The sequence below is a fragment of the Sus scrofa genome, chromosome 2 (genome assembly GCF_054392235.1).
Source record: "Sus scrofa isolate SSC_HxYL_T2T_F1_AM1 chromosome 2, Sscrofa_HxYL_maternal_Yorkshire_Landrace_v2.0, whole genome shotgun sequence".
In the NCBI taxonomy this organism is placed as follows: Eukaryota; Metazoa; Chordata; class Mammalia; order Artiodactyla; family Suidae; genus Sus; species Sus scrofa.
Window position 1 is genome coordinate 147,072,201 of NC_139384.1, and position 21,292 is coordinate 147,093,492.

General features: G+C 39.1%; 1 protein-coding gene and 1 long non-coding RNA gene across 20 annotated transcripts in view; one reads left to right on the top strand and one right to left on the bottom strand.

The window, feature by feature from the left end:
• LOC146405754 (uncharacterized) overlaps positions 1-10,228 on the top strand; it is a 38,411-nt gene extending 28,183 nt beyond the window's left edge. Inside the window, exons 3-4 of the long non-coding RNA XR_014838807.1 lie at positions 7,107-7,183; positions 8,934-10,228. This is a non-coding gene — a long non-coding RNA (uncharacterized LOC146405754). The remainder of the gene's footprint in view (positions 1-7,106; positions 7,184-8,933) is intronic.
• Positions 1-21,292, bottom strand: part of CDKL3 (cyclin dependent kinase like 3) — a 126,228-nt gene that overhangs the window by 96,494 nt on the left and 8,442 nt on the right. For all 19 annotated transcript variants that reach the window (XR_014838801.1, XR_014838802.1, XR_014838795.1 and 16 more), the window contains exons 3-4: positions 20,803-20,997; positions 8,401-8,579 (exon numbers count right to left, since the gene is read on the bottom strand). Coding sequence is in view for 10 of the 19 variants with exons in the window: in XM_085014600.1 (XP_084870726.1) it covers positions 8,401-8,579; positions 20,803-20,997 (374 nt within the window). In the remaining 9 variants the exon portion in view is untranslated. The remainder of the gene's footprint in view (positions 1-8,400; positions 8,580-20,802; positions 20,998-21,292) is intronic.

A 21,292-nucleotide genomic window follows, 5' to 3' on the forward strand; every position in this document is an offset into this window, starting at 1 on the left:
ACAGCTGCCTCTAATGCCATCCAGAGACTAAGTCCCACCCACCAGAGGGATTAGAATCAGCTCCACCTACCAGTGGGAAGGCATCAGCCCCTCCCATCAGGAAGCCTACAGCAAGACCCTGTACCAAATTCAGCTACAGAGGGGGGCAGACACCAGAAGTAAGAGAGGCTAAAACTCTAATATCTGTAAAAAGGTCACCACACTAAAAACCTATAAAAATGAAAAGACAGAGAACTATAACTAAGATGAGGGAGAAAGAAAAATCCCCAGAAAAACAGCTAAGTGATCAGGAGATTCTCAGTCTCCAGGAAAAAGACTTTAGACTATTGATGCTGAAGATGATGCAAGACATTGGAAATAAACTGGAGGCAAAGATGGATAACTTACAGGAAACACTGACCAAAGAGATACAAGATATAAAACTCATCAACAAGAAGAGATGCAAAATGCAATAGCTGAAATAAAAAATTCACTAGAAGCAGCTAACAGCAGAATACAGGATGGAGAAGAACAAATAAGCAAGGTGGAGGACAGATTAGTGGAAATTACGGATGTGGAACAGAAAAGAGAAAAAAGATTGAAAAATGAAGAGAGTCTCAGAGAACTCTGGGACAACATGAAATGCACCAACATCCGTATTGTAGGGGTGCCAGAAGGAGAAGAGAGAGAGAAGGGGACAGAAAAAATACTCGAAGAGATAATCGCTGAAAACTTCCCTAACATGGGAAAGGAACCACTCACTCAAATCCAGGAAGCACAAGGAGTACTATACAAAATAAATCCAAGGAGGAACACCCCGAGACACATATTAATCAAACTGACCACAATTAAAGACAAAGAGAAAATATTGAAAGCAGCTAGGGAAAAGAAACAAATGACATACAAGGGAACCCCAATAAGGTTATCAGCAGATTTTTCAGCAGAAACTCTGCAGGCCAGAAGGGAGTGGCATGATTTACTTAACATGATGAAAGGAAAAAACCTCCAACCAAGATTACTTTACTCAGCAAGGCTCTCATTCAGAATTGAAGGAGAAATCAAAAGCTTCACAGATAAGCAAAAGCTAAGAGAATTCAGCAACACTAAATCAGCTTTACAACAAATACTAAAGGAACTTCTCTAGGCAGAAAACGAAAGGCTGCAACCAGAAACAAAAATAACACAAATGACAAGGCTCACCAGTAAAGGTATATATATAGTAAAGATATGAAATCATCCATGCACAATTATGCCACCAAAATCAGAACTCATGAGAAGAGGTGGGTACAAATGCAGGACACTGGAAATGCACTTGTAATTAAGAGACCAACAACTTAAAACAATCTCATACATATATATAGACTCTTATATCAAAACTTCAGAATAACTGCAAATCAAAAATCTACAATTGATACACAAATAAGAAAAATCAACTCAAATACAACACTAAAGATAGTCATCAAACCAGAAGAGGAAAGAACAAGAGAAGAGAAGAAAAAAGAGCAACAAAAACAAATCCAAAGCAATTAATAAAATGGCAATAAGACCAAAAAAAAAAAAATTCTGCCTACGGGAAAAAAACAATGGCAATAAGAATATGCATATCAATAATTACCTTAAACGTTAATGGACTAAACTCCCCAACCAAAGACACAGACTGGCTGAATGGATACAAAAACAAGATCCATATATATGCTGTCTTCAAGAGACCCACTTCACTTCCAGGGACACATACAAATTGAAAGTGAGAGGATGGAAGAAAACATTCTATGTAAACAGGAATCAAAAGAAAGCTGGAGTAGCAATACTCATAACAGACAAAATAGACTTTAAAATGAAGAATATTTTAAGGGACAAGGAAGGTCACTACATAATGATCCAAGGATCAATCCAAGAAGAAGATATAACAATTTTAAATATCTACACACCCAACATATGATCACCACAATACCTAAGGCAACTGCTAACAACCTTAAAAGGACAAATCGACAATGACACAATAATAGTGGGGGACTTTAACACCCCACTTACAACAATGGACAGATCATCCAGATAGAAAATCAATAAGGAAACACAGGCCCTGAATGAAGCATTAGACCAGATGGACTTAATAGGTATTTATAGGACATTCCATCCAAAAGCAACAGAATACACATTCTTCTCAAGTGCACAGGGAATATTCTCTAAGATTGATCACATCCTGGACTGCAAATCAAACCTAAGTAACTTTAAGAAAATTGAAATCATATCAAGCATCTTTTCCGACCACAATGCTATGTGACTGGAAGGAAATCAACAAGAAAAAAACTGCAAAAAAAAACACAAACACGTGGAGACTAAACAACATGCTACTAAACAACCAACGGATCACTGAAGAAATCAAAGGGTAAATTAAAAAATACCTAGAAGCAAATGATAACAAAGACAGGACACTCCAAAACCAATGGAATGCAGCAAAAGCCATTCTGAGAGGAAAGTTTATAGCAATACAAGCCCACCTCAGGAAACAAGAAAAAGTTCAAATAAACATCTAAAGCAGCTAGAGAGAGAAGAACAGACAAGACCTAAAGTTAGTAGAAGGAAAGAAATCATAAAGATCATAGCAGAAATCAATGAAATTAGAAATGAAGAAAACCATAGAAAAGATTAATGAAACGAAAAGCTGGTTCTTTGGAAAGATCAACAAAATTGATAAACTCTTAGCCAGATTTATCAAGGAAAAAAAGAGAGAAGACTCAAATCAATAAATTAAAAAGGAAAAAGGAAAAATAACAACAGACATCACAGAAATACAAAGGATCATAAGAGACTACTATATGTAAATGTATGTCAATAAAACGGAAAACCTAGAAGAAATGGACAAATTCTTAGAAAGGTACAATCTTCCAAGACTAAACCAAGATGAAATAGAAAAGATGAACAGACCAATCACAAGAACTGAAATTGAAACTGTGATTAAAAAACTTCCAAAAGGAGTTCCCATCGTGGCACAGTGGTTAACCAATCCAACTAGGAACCATAAGGTTGCAGGTTTGGTCCCTGGCTTTGCTCAGTGGGTTAAGGATCTGGCGTTGCTGTGAGGTGTGGTGTAGGTTGCAGATGCGGCTCAGATCCCATGTTGCTGTGGCTCTGGCATAGGCCGGCAGCTACAGCTCTAATTACACCCCTAGCCTGAGAATTGCCATATGCCACTTGGGAGCGGCCTTAGAAAAGGCAAAAAGACAAAAAAAAAAAAAAAAAAAACTTCCAACAAGTCCAGGACCAGATGGCTTCATGGCTTCACAGGCGAATTCTATCAAACATTTAGAGAAGAGCTAATACTTATCCTTCAGAAACTATTTCAAAAAATTGCAGAGGAAGGGATACTCCCCAACTCATTCTATGAGGCCACCATCACCCTAATATCAAAACCAGATGAAGATACCACAAAAAAAGAAAACTGCAGGCCAATTTCACTGATGAACAAAGATGCAAAAATCCTCAAAAAATACTAGCAAACCACATCCAACAATACATTAAAAGGATTGTATATCATGATAAGTGGAATTTATCCCAGGGATGCAAGGGTTCTTCAATATCCACAAACCAATCAGTGTGATACACCACATTAACAAACTGAAGAATAAAAACTATATGATCCTCTCAATAGACGCAGAAAAAGACTTTGACAAAATCCAACACCCATTTCTGATAAAAACCCTTCAGAAAGTGGGCATAGAGGGAACCTACCTCAACATAATAAAGGCCATATATGACAAACCCACAGCGAACATTATTCTCAATGGTGAAAAGCTGAAAGAACTCCTGCTGAGATCAGGAACAAGACAAGGATGTCCACTCTTGCCACTACTACTCAACATGGTTTTGGAAGTCCTAGCCACAGCCATCAGAGAAGTAAAAGAGATAAAAGGAATCCAAATTGGAAAGGAAGAAGTAAAACTACCACTATCGACCAGAAAACTGTTAGAACTCATCAATGAATTTGGCAAAGTTGAAGGATACAAAATTAATACACAGAAATCAATGGCATTTCTATATACTAACAATAAAAGATCAGAAAGAGAAATTAGGGAAGCAATCCCATTTACCATCGCATCCAAAAGAATAAAATACCGAGGATTAAACCTACCTAAAGAGACAAAAGACCTGTACTCTGAGAGTGACAAGACACTGATGAAAGAAATCAAAGATGACACAAATAGATGGAAAGACCTACCATGCTCTTGGATTGGAAGAGTCAATATTATCAAAATGACTATACTATCCAAGGCAATCTACAGATTCAATGCAATCCCTATCAAATTTCCAAGGACATTTTTCACAAAATTCAAACAAAATATTTTAAAGTTTGTTTGGAGGCACAAAAGACCCACAATAGCTAAAGACATCCTGAGAAAGAAAAATGGAGCTGGAGGAATCAGGCGCCTGGACTTCAGACTATACTACAAAGCAACAATCCTCAAAACCATATGGTATTGGCACAAAAACGCAATGAGAGGAACAAGATAGAAAGCCCAGAATTAACCCCACACACCTACAGCCAACTAATCTATGACAAAGTAGGCAAGAATACACAACGGTGAAAAGACAGCCTGTTCAATAAGTGGTGCTGGGAAATCGGGACAGCCACATGGAAAAGAATGAAATCAGAACACTCCCTAACACCATACACAAAAATAAACTCCAAATGGATTAAAGACCTAGATATAAGGCCAGACACTATAAACCTCTTAGAGGAAAACAAAGTCCAGACACTCTCTGACATAAACGACAGCAACATCTTCTCAGATCCACCTTTTAGAGTAATGATGGTAAAGACAAAAATAAACAAATGGGACTTAATTAAACTTAAAAGTTTCTGCACAGCAAAGGAAACCCTAAACTAAATGAAAAGACAACCCACAGAATGGGGTTAGACATTTACCCCCTAAGATTAGAAACAAGACAAAGATGTCTGCTCCCACCACTTCTCTTCAACATTGTGCTCAAGGTTCTGGCCAAAGAAATTATGCAGGAAAAAGAAATAGAAGGAATCCAGACCAGAAAAGAAGTAAAATTGTCTCTATCCCCAGACAGAAAACGTGATCTTGTATACAGAATGTCCTATGGGAGTTTCCATGTGGCCCAGTGGGTTAAGGCTCCAGCAATATCACTGCTGTGGCTCTGGCCATTGTTGTGGAACAGGTTAGATCTCTGAGCTGGGAATGTCTGCATACCACGGGCACAGCCAAAAACAAACTAAAAACACAAACAGAAGGTCCTATGGAATCCACTAAATAATTATTAGAATACATTCAGCAAGGTTGAAAGATACAATATAGATATACAAAAATCACTTATATCTTTTTACACTCAAAACAATGTGAAAATGAAATTAAGAAAATTTGATTCACAATGGCATCAGAAAGAATAAAATACTTAAGAACAAGTTCACCAAAAGAAACGTAAAACGTATGCTCTGAAAGTTATAAAATAGAGTGGAAAAAATTAAAGATCTAAATAAATGAAAAAAAAAATCTTATGTTCATAGATTAGCAGGCTTAACATTGTAAAGATGGAAGTTCCCATTGTGGCTCAGGAGGTTACAAATCTGTCTAGTATCCATGAGGATGCGGGTTCGAACCCTGGCCTCCCTCAGTGGGTTAAACGATCTGGCATTGCTGTGGCTGTGGCGTAGGTGAGCAACTGCAGCTATAATTCAACCCCTGCCTGGGAACTTCCATGTGCCACAGGTGCAGCCCTTAAAAAACAAAAACAAAAACAAAAACAAAACCATTGCAAAGATGGCAATGTTCTCCAAACTGATTTACAGATGTGCAGTCCCTATCAGAATCTTAACCATCTTATTTGAAAAAAAAATTGATAAATCTGACCCTAATTTTTTTCTTTTTTTTTTTTTTGCTTTTTAGGGCCATACCTGTGGCATATGGAGCTTCCCAGGCTAGGGGTTCAATCAGAGCTACAGCTGCCAGCCTATGCCACAGCCACAGCAATACAGGATGTTATGTCAATTTCTCTGTATAGCATAGTGACCCAGTCATACATATATATATATATATACACACACACACACACATTCTTTTTCTCATACTATCTTCCAACATGTTCTATCCCAAGAGATTGGATATAGTTCCCTGTGCTGTACAGTAGCATCTCATTGTGTCTCTTCATTTATTGTGGTAAAGGTTGCACAACTCTAAAAATATACTAAAACCCACTGAATTGTACACTTTCTTTTTTTTTTTTTTTTTTTTTTTGGCCTGCAGCAGGTCAAATCAGAGCTGCAGCCACTGGCCTACGCCACAGCCACAGCAAGCCACATCTAAGCTGCATCTGCGACCTACACCAGAGCTCAGGGCAACACCAAATCCTTAACCCACTAAGTGAGACCAGGGATCAAACCTGTATCCTCATGGATGCTAGTCAGATTTGCTTCCACTAAGCCATGACGGGAACTACTAATTGTACACTTTAAGCGTGTAAACTGTACAGTATACGAACTGTATCTCAAAAAAAGCTGTCATAAAAAGGCTATATTAAACTAAGTAGATACACTTTTGAGTGATAAAACTATTAACAATGCAAGGAACTGATTATAATAAAAGTCAACATCATGGTGACTTCTGAGAAGAAAAAGGGTATTGTAACTGGAATAGGGCCCAGGAAGGTATTTTGGGGAAGTAAGAAAAATTCTATTTTTCCATCTTGTGGTGGAGCTATACACTTTTTGTGCGAGATTTTCTTGTATCTGTGTTTTGTTTTACAGGTTTTAAAATGTAAAAATGGGAGTTCCCGTCATGGCTCAGTGGTTAACGAATCCGACTAGGAACGATGAGGTTGCAGGTTCGATCCCTGGCCTTGCTCAGTGGGTTAAGGATCCGGAGTTGCCATGAGCTGGGCTGTAGGTCACAGATGCGGCTCAGATCCCGCATTGCTGTGGCCATGGCGTAGGCTGGCGGCTACAGCTCTGATTAGACCCCTAACCTGGGAACCTCCATATGCCGCAGGTGCAGCCCTAGAAAAAGACAAATAAATAAATAAGTGAATAAAAAATAAAATGTAAAAATGTTAAAACTTAAGACATTTTAAAAACTCACTAACAAATTTATTTCAAACATAATGTTCAGCCTCACAGAATCCAAGCTGACAACACACAAGGCATCAACTGTGGCCTGTGGAGCACAAGATTACATCCATCCTCAAGGTACTTGTCTTTCCGCAAGAAGTATTTATTAAAAGCAGCTAGACGGAACTCGGCCATATTAAATATGAACTGGAACAAAATTTATAGGTAATGTACAAGAGGATTTAGAAGAGGATATGATTTGGGAGCAAGGGATAGGAATTAGGGGGTTACATCAGAAAAAGAATTTAAGTGTATCATGAACAGAGGGTAAAACTGGGAGAGATCTTACGGAGGCTACATCGTTGAACTTTTACTATATTTTCTTTTTTTCATTCGTTAAATCATCTAATCCTCACAACACACCTATGAAGCTAGTCTCACTATTATTTCCATTATACAGACCACAGAGGTGGTCTTCATAGGGCATCAGTGAGTAAATAACAGCTGAAAAGGCACTCTGGATCAACTCTGGGCAAACTGCTTTACCTTTCTTAAGTGTTTTAGCCACTACCTGCCTTAGTGTCCTCTTATTTAAAATGGGGATAAAACAATAATATCTTCATCATAGCGTTGTTGTGAAAATTAGATAATTTAATGCATATAAAGCATTTAGAACAAGTTTCAAGCAGAAAATACCTATTGATATCAGATACAATAAAAACATAATGGAAAAGCATTTGCGAATTATCCACCACCCCTGCCATTTCTTCTAATCAGGTCATATGACTTGGTCCCTTTATGTTCTTCAAGATTCATTATTTGTTTATTAGATTGTTGTTTCATATACTATTTCTACCATTTCACAATAGTTAGACTGAGATTCCTCTACTTTTTGAGGCATCTAGAAGAGTACAATTTTAAAAATATTATATGCCAGTCTCTGCAAAGATTGTGCCATATTCAGGAAAATAGGGAATTTGGCAGTTCCTGTGGTGACACTGGCAGAGTACACTAAATGACTTTTAAATCTTTGCAGAATGTAGAGGCTACAGATAAGCAGATGAGGCAACTCTGTTAAGGGTGGGGCACAGCCTAAAGCAAGCGAGGATGCAGCCTAAGGGATGTCTGCACAGGTCTTCTGGGGCTGAGGCCACTCAGCCCCAGAGGGCAAGGTGGCAACATCAACAGCATCAGGGCAGGAGCCTTGGGCATCTCTGCTCTATTCTGAGGTGTCGCTTTCCCATCCCCACCCCAAATAAAGAAGACCGACAGTGTCAGTAGTACAGGTGACAGATCCTCCAAGGGAAAAAAGAAACAGCTAGTAAAGGCCAGGCAGGATCCCCAAATATACATACTTTCCATAAGAGGTATCTTTTAATACTAATTCTGGAGCTCTGTACCAGCGTGTGGCCACATAGTCTGTATAAATGTCTCCAGGAGCCGCTAGCGTTCGTGCAAAACCAAAATCGCAGAGTTTAGTAACTCCTGATTGAGATACTAAAATATTCTCAGGTTTTATATCTCGATGGATGATCTAAAAAACAAACAGAAGATGCAAAACATTAAAAAGATGTTTTATTATCTAGAGAATCCACAATTATAAAGAGAAAATCTAGCTAATTTAGACTTTAAAGACTTTAAAGCTATTTTCTTACCACAAATAAAGGGTTAACTACACAATGCAAAAGCTAAATAGTTATTACATATTTTCAATTCTTACCCCATCCATCATCCCCAAATGAAGCCAAGAAAACAGACATAATAGTGAAAAGGTAAATGACTTTCCAATAAGGAAAAGTAATTAAAAGAAGGTAAAGGAGGAAGTTTAACATTCCTTTAACCCCACATCGCACTCCAGGTACTGACCTTTCTCTCATTTCCTTCACAGCTAAACTTCTTGAAGGCATCATCTTTACTTCGTTTTCAGTTCCTGACCACTCATTCACTCCTCAAAGTGATGCAATCTGTCTTGGGCGCCCAGACACCGCCCTAGCCAAAGGCATCGACAACCTCCTTGTTGCCACATCCCATAGACACCTCTCAATACATAGCTTCCTTGTGTAAAAAGTGTTGCCTACAATGCCTCCATTCCCGATTTCTGGGACTTAAATTCCCCAGTCTCCTCCTCCTTCTTCTCTTTCTCTATTTGTCCATTAAATGCAGAGATCTGGTCTTAGGCTTTCTCTTCTCATAATTGTGTTTCCTGCACAATCTCACCTACTTTTTTTTTTTTTTTTTAATGGCTGCACCCGTGGCATATGGAAGTTTTGGGCTAAGGGTCAAATCTGAGCTGTAGCTACCAGCCTATGCCAGATCCCAGCTGCATCCGTGACCTATGCTGCAGCTCGCAGCAATGCCAGATCCTTAAGCCACTGAGAGAAGTTGGGGATCAAACCTGCATCCTTGTGGACACTATTTTTTTTTTTTTAGCACTTTGAACACTTGGTTATAGGGACACAATGTTGTTTTGGGCTTCTTCCCACCTATTGGCTGTTCCATCTCAATCTCATCTCTTCTTACAGCCTGAGTAACTATCCATAGATTGACAATTTCCGTATTTCAGTCTTTAACCAAGATATCTCTCCCGGTTTCCACAAGGAGTGCAAGTCCACTGACCCACTCACTACCACAAACTCAGCAAATCTAAAACTAAATGTGTCATCATCTCCCCTGAACCTGTTTGTTCTTAACAGCTCTTTAGGGAGTTCCCACTGTGGCACAGTGGGTTAAGAATCCAACTGCTGCAGCTCGGGTCGTTGTGGAAGTGAAGGTTTGATCCTCAGGCCAGTGCATCAGTAGTTTAAAAGTTCTGGTGTTGCCGCAGCTGTGGCTCAGATTCAATCCCTGGCCTGGGAACTTTCATATGCCTTGAAGAGAAACAAAACCAAAAATAATCCTTTAGCTCAGCAAATGGGGTAGGAGGGGGGGCAGGCAGTTGGTTCCATTTATGGAAGTTCCCAGGGCAGGAATTGAATTTGAGCCACAGCTGTGGCAACACCATTACTGTTGTATAAGATGAAAAATCTTATACGTCTTTTTCAGATTTTCCCCCCGCAACTTGACCCCATGGCTCAAGTCAGAAATCAAGGCATTTTTCTCCCTCAGGTCCCATACTCCTTAGCCTATCTACTTCTCTCCCTAGTTCAAGTGTCTTCAGCTCTCTCATTAAATTTATTGTATTATCAGATGGTCTTCCTGAATTCACTCTGATCCCCTCCAATCCACTGTTCACAATGAAATCGCAGTACTATTTTCAAATCACATGTGTAATTATGTCACTCCTCTGCTTAATATCCCTCAAGGATTCCCCATCCCACAGGACAAATGTGAAACTCCTTAAAATAGCTGGTAAGGGAGTTCCCGTCGTGGCGCAGTGGTTAACGAATCCGACTAGGAACCATGAGGTTGCGGGTTCGGTCCCTGCCCTTGCTCAGTGGGTTAACGATCCGGCGTTGCCGTGAGCTGTGGCAGACGCGGTTCAGATCCCGCGTTGCTGTGGCTCTGGTGTAGGCCGGTGGCTACAGCTCCGATTCAGCCCCTAGCCTGGGAACCTCCATATGCCGCGGGAGCGGCCCAAGAAATAGCAACAACAACAACAACAACAACAACAACAAAAAAGAGAGACAAAAGACAAAAAACAAAAAACAAACAAAAAAAATAGCTGGTAAGGCTTTATCGGATTTAGTCTCTGCTCACATTCTCAACCTCCGCCCCCCCCCCCCCCAGATCACAGAATATTAGTTTCTCAATTTTCCAGGTTTGTGTCTTTTTTTTTTTTTTTTTTTTTTTTGCATTTGCTGGTGCTGTTCCAACTGCCTGGAACAGCCAACTATTTCCTCAGGTCTCAGATGAGATGTTTATATTGGATGTTCCTTCTCTCTGTTCTCACCTTATTCTGTACTTCCTCAATATTTGCAATGTTTTATTTTTAACAGCCTATTTGTCTTTCACTCCCATCAGACTGTAAGGAGGGTAAGATGTATGTGTGTCTCGTTCAAGCTATATCCCTAGCATACAGTACAGTGCTTAAGACAAAGAAGGCACTTTATCAAACATGTTACGTATCGTCTCGGAACAAGCAAAGTATCATACCATGAGTGAAAATACCACAGTGACAGAAATCTGGGATCTTTCCTTTTTTATATGACTTATTGCTATAAGCCTCTAGGACTGGCTCTAGTGCTGCCTTAGTCTGCCTCCCCAAATGGCCAAATTATTAACTTAGGGTAAGGAATCACCTTAAAGCTGCCACCCATAAAACTACATTAGTCCTTTTTTATTTCCATGACTTTTATTGAGCAACTACAAAATGCCAGGCACTATATCAAGATATGAGGATAAAACGTGAGCAATGGACAAGGAAAAGCGCATTACGATCCCACTTCACACATTCTGCCTGCCTCAATCTATCACCTTCCTCCTCAGGGCTCTAAACATGGGGGAGGAAAGATCCACTCAGCCCGATACCCTAATATCCTCACTCCTTTCAACAACTACACCATGACTACTATGCAGAATTTTGCTTACCCTTGAGAATCAAGCACTCTCTGATTCCCACCTTTTAAAATTCTATGTTTTGACAACGTCATCCTTGGTCTTCCACAGTCACAGTGAGACCTCTATAAAAACAATATTTCTATTTCCTTAGATCTTTTTTAATATCTCTCATCAATGTTTCATAGTTCTTATCTTTTGTCAGATTTTCTCTAAGCATTTCATATTTTTGATAGTGTTTACAATGGTATTTTAAAATTCAATTTCTTTCTTTTGGTCTTTTTAGGGCCACACCCACAGCATATGGAAGTTCCCAGGCTAGGAGTCAAATCTGAGCTACAGCTGCCGGCCTACACCACAGCCCCAGCCACGCCAGATCCATAACCCACTGAGCAAGGCCAGGGATTGAACTCACATCCTCATGGATCCTAGTTGGGTTCGTTAACTGCTGAGCTACGATGGGAACTCCCAAAATTTCAATTTCTGATTGTTGCTGATTATAGAAATACAATTAATTTTATATTAATCTCGTACCCTACAACCCTGATTAATTTACAAAATAGTTCTTTTAACTTTGTTGTAGAATCCATAAAATGTTCTACACAGATGATCATGTCATCTGTGAATACAGTTTTACTGAATCAAAAAAGAGCTAACACTTTACATCCACTAGAACAGCTACAATCAAAAGACAATAACAAATATTGGGAGGATGGAAAAACTGGAACAGTGTTGGTGGTGCTGTAAAATGGTACAGCCACTTTGGAAAAACAGTTTGATAGTTTCTTTAAGAAGTTAAAATAGGCAGTTCCCATCATGGCGCAGTGGTTAACAAACCTGACTAGAAACCATGAGGTTGCAGATTTGATCCCTAGCCTCGCTCAGTGGGTTAAGGATCTGGCATTGCTGTGGCCCTGGCATAGGCCAGTGACTACAGCTCCACTTAGACCCCTAGCCTTGAAATCTTCATATGCCGTGGAAACGGCCCTAGAAAAGGCAAAAAGACAAAAAGAAGAAAGAAGAAGAAAAAAAGTTGAAATATAAACTAACCACATAATCCAGTGGTATACTGAACTTGCCATGTCTCTATTCCCCTCTCCCCTGCTCCTGGTATCTTTGTAAACCAAGAGCCCCCCAAATCATGGTGAAAACTAGCAGCCTAGCAGCCACCAGAAGGAGCAGAATAGGGTTGTATCTCCTCCAAAGCCCATTCCCAGGTAACAGTCATTATCTGACAGGTCTGACATGTCACTGGAAAATCCCACTAGAAGTCTTGTCTTTACTGACCTAATTCAGAGCTTGCCCACGGCAAATAGCCTTCGTCGGAAATAATTAGCAGCTGTAACAGGATACAACAAGCTGACTAAAATACACAATTAAAAAGAAAGGTTGGGGAGTTCCCGTCGTGGCGCAGTGGTTAACGAATCCGACTAGGAACCATGAGGTTGCGGGTTCGGTCCCTGCCCTTGCTCAGTGGGTTAAGGGTCCGGTGTTGCCATGAGCTGTGGTGTAGGTCGCAGATGTGGCTCGGATCCCTCCTTGCTGTGGGTCTGGTGTAGGCCGGTGGCTACAGCTCCAATTCAACCCCTAGCCTGGGAACCTCCATATGCCGCGGGAGCGGCCCAAGAAATAGCAAAAAGACAAAAAAAAAAAAAAAAAAAAAAAAAGAAAGGTTGGGAGTGAGATGTCCACAATGGGTTTGAAAAGTTCCAACATGTTTCTGAGAATCATGAAGGCCACATGCACAGCTGTGCACACACCCAGGAAAGACCCAAGAGTGTCCCTAAGCTCTCAAGATTGGATGACTTTAAGATTCTGGAAGCAGGAAGGTAAGACTAAGGCAGAGCTGTAAACCACCTGTCTGAACATTGAAGACATGTACCAACACACAGACAGATTTACCGGTATCAGGAATTAAGGAAATCTCTGCCCAAGTATCAGTAGACCACTAAGCTAACTGTGCAGAGATTTTAGTGGTCACATATGACAAAAGAACACAGACTTTACAGAATTAGTTTAGGAAAGTAACTAAACAAAGAGCAACAACTACAAACCCGAGAGATGGGAAATTCTGATTTCTAGAGTTGTCCCATTATATTATTTTTAAACATCCAGTTTTCAAAAAAATTAAAAGTTTCCAAAAAATTGCCACCCAAAAGGTATTCAAAGAAACAATTACGGCCATGCATAGGGAAGAAAAAAAGCAGTCAGCAAGAAGCTTTCCCTGAGCTTCCCTCAAGCTCAGGCACTGAACTTGCTAAACAAAGACTATAATCAGCTATTTAAATACATTCGAAGTTAAAGGAAACCATGTCTAAAGAACTAGAGAAAAGTGTGAACACAATGTCTCATTAAATAAAGGATATCAATAAAGAGAAATAATTTTAAAAAAAAGAACTGAAAAAAACACTATCAAGAAGGCAAAAAGGCAACTCACAGAATGGGAGAAAATATATTTGAAATGGATCTAGTTAGCCAAATACAGAAAATACAACTCAACAACAGAAAGGCAAATAATTTTAAAATGGGCAAAGGACCTGAGTGGACCTTTCTTCAAAGAAGATATACAAATATAAACTTGCCTGTTCTGGATATTTAAATGGAATTTATACGCGGGCTTTGGCATCTGACTTTTTTAACCCAATGTTTTCAAGCCTCATTCATTTTGTAGCATATTATCAGTACTTCAGTTCTTTTTGTGGCTAAATCCCAGTGTATGGGTATATGTCAGTGTGTCAGCTAATATGTTTGAGTTGTTCCCACTTTTGGGCTATTTTAAATAACACTGCTATGAACATTCCTGAACAGGTTTTTATGTGAACATGTTTTCAATTCTCTTGGGTACATATCTAGAAGTAAAATATTGGGTCATACGGTAATTCCATGTTTAACGTTTTGAGGAAGAGCCAAGCTGTTTTCCACAGCAGCTGCACCATTTCACATCACCACCAGCGGTATTGGAGGGTTTCAGTTTCTTTCCTTCCTTGCCAACATTTGTTCTTGTCTCATTTTAAAATTACAGCCAGCCTAGTAGGTGTGTGGTATCTCACTGTGATTTTCATATGCATTACCATAATGACTCAGGATATTAAGCATCATTTCATGTTTATCAGTTATTTGCATATTTTCTTTGGAGAAATATCAACTAGGTTCCTTGCCCATTTTTAAACTGGGTTGTCTTTTTATTGTTGCTTTGTATTTTAAATATCCTGGATACTGGTTGCTTATCAGATATGTGATTTGCAAATACTTTCTCACATTCTGTGAACTTTTAACTTTTCTGATGGCAATTTTGACGCATAAAAGTTTTAAATTTTGATGGAGTCCAATTTGTCTTTTTCTTTGATTTGCTCCTGATGTCATATCTAAAGAACTATTGTCTAACACACGGTCACACAGATTTTCATCTGTTTTCTTCTGAGTTTTACAGTTTTTGCTTTTACATTGAGGTCTTTGATCCATTTTGAGTTAATTTTTGTATAGAGTATGAACTATCAGTCTTCAGTTCATTGATTTTGATTCTCCTCTACTTTGTAGTGAAACGCTCTAAAATTACATAAAACTCCATATTACAAGATTTATCATAACTCTGCTCTATATAGTTCTACGTGCTTGAATTTTTTGACTACTGATTCACTTTATTAGTTTTTTGCCTTTTTTTTTTTTTTTTTTTTTTGGCTTTTTGCCTTTTCTAGGGCCGCTCCCGTGGCATATGGATGTTTCCAGGCTAGGGGTCCAATTGAAGCTATAGCTGCCAGCCTACACCAGAGCCACAGCAATGCCAGACCCGAGCCGTGTCTGCAACCTACACCATAGCTCACGGCAACAATGGATCCTTAACCCATTGAGCAAGGCCAGGGATTGAACCTGCAACCTCATGGTTCCTAGTCGGATTCGTTAACCACTACACTATGACAGGAACTCCCCTCACTTCGTTAGTTTTAAGATCACTGACATTTTTATTCTATTTTGATTTCATTAAGTCATTTTTTGTTTGTTTTATTGAACTATAGTTGATTTACAATATTGTGTTAGTTTCAGATGTACAGCTAAGTGATTCAGTTATATATTTTTCAGATTACTTTTCATTATCTTTGTTGCTTATCTATTTAACGTACAGTAGTTTGTAACTGTTAACTTATCCCTCCTTCCTTTCCCTTTTGGTAACCATAACTTTGTTTTCTGTGTCTTGTGAGTCTGTTTCTGTTCTGCATATAGATTCATTCATATTATTTTTTACATTCCACATATGAGTGATATCATACGCTATTTGTCTTTCTTGGTCTGACTTATTTCACTTACTATAATAATTCTCTAGGTCCACCCTTGTTGCTGCAAATGGCAATATTTCATTCCTTTTTATGGCTTAGTAATAGTCCACTGTATATACACAAAACATCTACTTAAACAAATCGTCTGTTCATAGGCACTTGGGTTGATTCACTATATGCTTGAATTTAAACACCTATCTAAGCAGAGTTTAAATTTCTATAACCTCCAGCAGCCTGAGAGCCTAGTTCTAAATCACCTAAAGCTTCAATTTAATAAACTTTTCAATTGGATGTTATACAATTAAAAGCCAATGTGTACAGGAAAAATAAGCCAATAATTTCCAGAAAGAGGCTGAATAAAGGATGTCTGAGGTAGACTGAAAGACTGGGACTTTACTATCCATATACCCTATAAACCAAATGGAGAATGCAATCCTTGATTGAATCTGGTTTATTGAGTTGTAAAAAATATTTTAGAAACAATTGGGTAAATTTTAATATAAACTTGGTATTATATGGTATTAAGGAATTATTGCTAATCGTTGAGATATAATTATTATTCTAAAGTTTTTTGGGAAAATACATGTATCTCTTTTAAAGAGATACATAGTGAAGTATTTAGGAATAAAATGCCAATTGCTTATTAAAATACTTCAGGAGTTCCCGTCGTGGCACAGTGGTTAACGAATCTGACTAGGAACCATGAGGTTTCGGGTTCAGTCCCTGCCCTTGTTCAGTGGGTTAATGATCTGGTGTTGCCGTGAGCTGTGGTGTAGGTTGCAGACACTGCTCGGATCCCGCGTTGCTGTGGCTCTGGCGTAGGCCAGTGGCTACAGCTCCGATTCGACCCCTAGCCTGGGAACCTCCATATGCCATGGGAGTGCCCCAAGAAATAGCAAAAAGACAAAAAAATAAATAAAAAAATAAAAATAAAATACTTCAGAAAACAAAATAGATGAAGCACATATAGCAACTATTAATAATATATATATATTTTTTTTGTCTTTTTTGGGGTCGCACTCACAGCATATGGAGGTTCCCAGGCTAGGGGTCTAATCAGAGCTGTAGACCCCAGCCTACACCAGAGCCACAGCAATGTCAGATATGAGCCACGTTTGTGACCTACACCACAGCTCATGACAACGCGAGATCCTTAACCCACTGAGCAAGGCCAGGGAACGAACCTGCAACCTCACTGTTCCTAGTTGAATTCATTAACCACTGAGCCAGGACGGGAACTCCTAATAATATATTTAAAATATTAAATAATATTAAAACGTTAACATTATACAAATAATAATAATTGTTTGGAAGACTATGAGTTTAAAATCCAAAAGCAGAAAAGAAAACATGCAAAAGTGGCCTAATTTAGGGAAGCAGGACTTTGTGGAGTAGGGGGTAGAGTTGGGGCCCAGGAAGACTGACAATCCTTAGGTATTAATCAGAGTTACTCATAGAAGAAAACAAAGGCCAGACACTCTCTGACATAAACAACAGCAACATCTTCTCAGATCCACCTCTTAAAGACAAAAATAAACAAATGGGACCTAATTAAACTTAAAAGTTTCTGCACAGCAAAGGAAACCCTAAACTGAACAAAAAGACAACCCACAGAATGGGAGAAAATCTTTGCAAATGAATCAACTGACAAGGGATTCATCTCCAAAATTTATAAACACCTTCTGCAGCTCCATACCAAAAATCAACCAACCCCATCAAAAAATGGGCAGAAGATCTAGACAGTTCTCCAAAGAAGACATACACTTGGCCAAAAACACACATGAAAAAGATGTACAACATCACTCATTATTCGAGAAATGCAAATCAGAACCACTCTGAGGTACTACCTTTCACCAGCCAGAATGGCCAGCATCCAAAAGTCTACAAACAATAAATGCTAGAGAGGGTGTGGAGAAAAAGGAACCACACTACACTGTTGGTGGGATTGTAAATTGGTGCAACCACTGTGGAAAACAGTACAGAGATTTCTCAGAAAATACAATTAGATTTGACCCAGCAATCCCACTCCTGGGCATCTATCCAGAGAAAACCATGACTTGCAAAGACACATGTACTCCGATGTTCACTGAAGCACTATTTTCAATAGCCAAGACATGGAAACAACCTAAACATCCATCGACATAGGAGTGGATCCAGAAGATGTGGTACATATACACAATGGAATATTACTCAGCCATTAAAAGGAATGAAATACCAGCATTTTTAGCAACATGGATGGACCTAGAAATTATCATGCTAAGTGAAGTTAGTCATACAATGAGACACCAACATCAAATGCTTTCACTGACATGTGGAATCTGAAAAAAGGACAGAATGAACTTCTTTACAGAACAGATACTGACTCAGAGACTTTGAAAAACTTATGGTTTCCAAAGGAGACAGTTTGGGGGGGTGGGGGGATGCACTGGGGTTGTGGGATGGAAATCCTATAAAATTGGATGGTGATGATCATTGCACAACTATAAATGTAATAAATTCATTGAGTAATAAAAATAATAATAATAATTCTCAAAAATAACTAACTTTATAACATTTTGTGATGTAATGGACAGACGTAATTTTCCTCTATGTCCTAGATAACCAAGAGAATAAAAAAATATGGGATATTTCTGGAGAGTTCCCATTGTGGCTTGGTGGGTTAAGAACTCCACTAGTATCCATGAGGATGTGGGTTCAATCCCTGGCCTCGCTCAGTGGATTAAGGATCCAGCGCTGTCACAAGCTGGAGTGCAGGTCACAGATGGAGCTTGGATCTGGGGTTGCCACGGCTGTGGCACAGGCCTGCAGCTGCAACTCCAATTCAACACCCTGCCCAGGAACTTCTATATGCTGCAGGTGCAACTTAAAAAAAAAAAAAAAAAAAAAAGTGAGTATTTCCATCTGGGCCTCTTTCTCTGCTGTTCCCCCTTCAAACTCCCATGGATATACTTCTATATTTGGTGCCGAGGGCAACCTTTTACTTTCTCTCTGACCCTTGGACAGTAATCCACTCCCACCTCTTCAATTATAGTCTCTAAAAGGAAGATTCCCAAATCTGTATAGCTCAAAATACTACTTACTTGAGTTTTATCTCTTCTTTGAAGTTTTCTACTCTCAGTCTAGCCCACACTGGTATTTCCCAGCACTCAAGACATATTTTTAAAGTGTACTATAGGCAAGACACTACAGGGATACAGACAATATAACTATTCCTGACTCCCTATCAGTATTATTTCTTGAGCACTTACAGTGTGTACCTGACACAGTACTAAACACTTTATATCTACTACCCAATTTGATCTTTATAAAATATCTGTAGAGTATAATTTTACTATACATGAGTTTCAGAGAGGTTAGGCAACCTTCCTGGGGCTATTGAGTAATGAGGCGATCACTTTCATTGTGCAAGTTGGGAACTGCACATGTTGTATGGTTATCCATAGATAAGCCAGTGAGTAAAACTCAGGGTAGTCTGATTCCAAAGACTATTTGCTCTTAACTATTATATTATCCTGCCTCCTCATGGACCTAGTTAGCAAGGAAATTACAATCTGAACTCTAGCTGCTATCAAAACCATATTTTTCTTTTTTCTTTCTTTTTTTTGGTCTTTTTGCCATTTCTTGGCCCGCTCTCGAGGCATATGGACGTTCCCAGGCTAGGGATCCAGTTGGAGCCATAGCCACCAGCCTATGCCAGAGCCACAGCAACGTGGGATCCGAGCCGAGTCTGTGACCTACACCACAGCTCACGGCAACGCCGGATCCTTAACCCACTGAGCAAGGCCAGGGATCTAACCCGCAACCTCATGGTTCCTAGTCAGATTCGTTAACCACTGCGCCACGATGGGAACTCCACAACCATATTTTTCAAAACGGCAAAATGAGATACACTATTTCCAAGACAGAAAATTGGAAATTAAAATATGCAAAAAAGCCTAGCATATATAGATGTTATACCTATATCACTTACTAATAAAACTATTTTTGAGGAGTTCCCGTCGTGGCGCAGTGGTTAACGAATCTGACTAGGAACCATGAGGTTGCGGGTTTGGTCCCTGCCCTTGCTCAGTGGGTTAACGATCCGGCGTTGCCGTGAGCTGTGGTGTAGGATGCAGACGTGGCTCAGATCCAACGTTGCTATGGCTCTGGCGTAGGCCAGTGGCTGCAGCTCCGATTCAACCTCTAGCCTGGGAACCTCCATATGCCGCAGGAGCGGCCCAAGAAATAGCAAAAAAAAAAAAAAAACACCTATTTTTGAGGTTTTACTGTTATTTCCCAAATACACATTTAACCTTAGAGAAAGTAGAGTTCATGATGGAAACAAAATATATGTCCATAAAAACCTGCTGCGGAGTTCCCTTGCAGTGCAGCAGGTTAAGGATCCAATGAAGTCAATGCAGCTGCTTAGGTTGCTGATGTGGCATGGGTTCAATCCCTGGCCCTGGAACTTCCACATGCTGTGAGAACAGGAAAGAAAAAATGATGAGCTAAACACTAACTAAACATGGCTAAAAGGCATCAGAACAGTTTACCTTCTTTCCTTTCCCGGTTTTTCGTAAGTTAAACGACAAGGCTCTATACCCCTCAGCCACTTAATTTTTCTCCTTTCTCCCCCTAACGTCAACCACTTTCACTTTCTTTTTCCCCAGCCTAGTTTCCAGGTCCTACCTCCAAACCTTCTTTTGAGCTGTCTTAACTTTCAATGTTTTACTTTAATAAAAGATGCCCCAGTTGACAGTTGATTCCTCTACACCTCCTTTAGCTTTTCCTTGTTGGTCTGCCCTGCAGTTATGATCACTGTGTGTTCAATGCGTTTTTTTGGTTCTGGAACTGAATTGTTAAGTATTAACCCCCTAACTTCCTCTCCATTTTCAGGATGTCAATTAACATTGAACAAAAAATTTTAACAGCCTTCATAAAAACAGAACAATGTTTAAAGGTCACTTACAATTCATATTCATCGTATTGTATGGATTATTCTGAAACACTTACATTATTATTGTGAAGATAATCAATTGCTCGAAGAATCTGGAAGAGGTATTTTCTAAGTCGTCTGCTCTCTAGTCCATGACAATAATGTTGTAGCTCATCTAACACTGTGTGGTCAATAAATTCAAACACCAAATGAATTTTCTTTTTCTGTCTAAAAACTTCAATCAGATTGACCAGGTTTTCATGACGAAATTGCTATTGACAAAAGAAATGGATTTTCAATAAATATTTATGTACCGTAATTTGCATATATAACAGTCACGTAATTTTAAAAAGAAGCAGAAATATTCTCAGCTTCTTTTCCTTCACACATTTAAAAAAAAATTTCTGAACTGATTTGCTTACATTCCTATTTTAAGAAAGTGTTAACATACTTAACATTAACATTTACTGAGTTTGTTTTGTTGTGGGTTTTTCTGGCTGCACCTGCGGCATGTGCAAATTCCTGGGCCAGGAATCGAATCCTCACTACAGCAGCAACCCAAGCGAC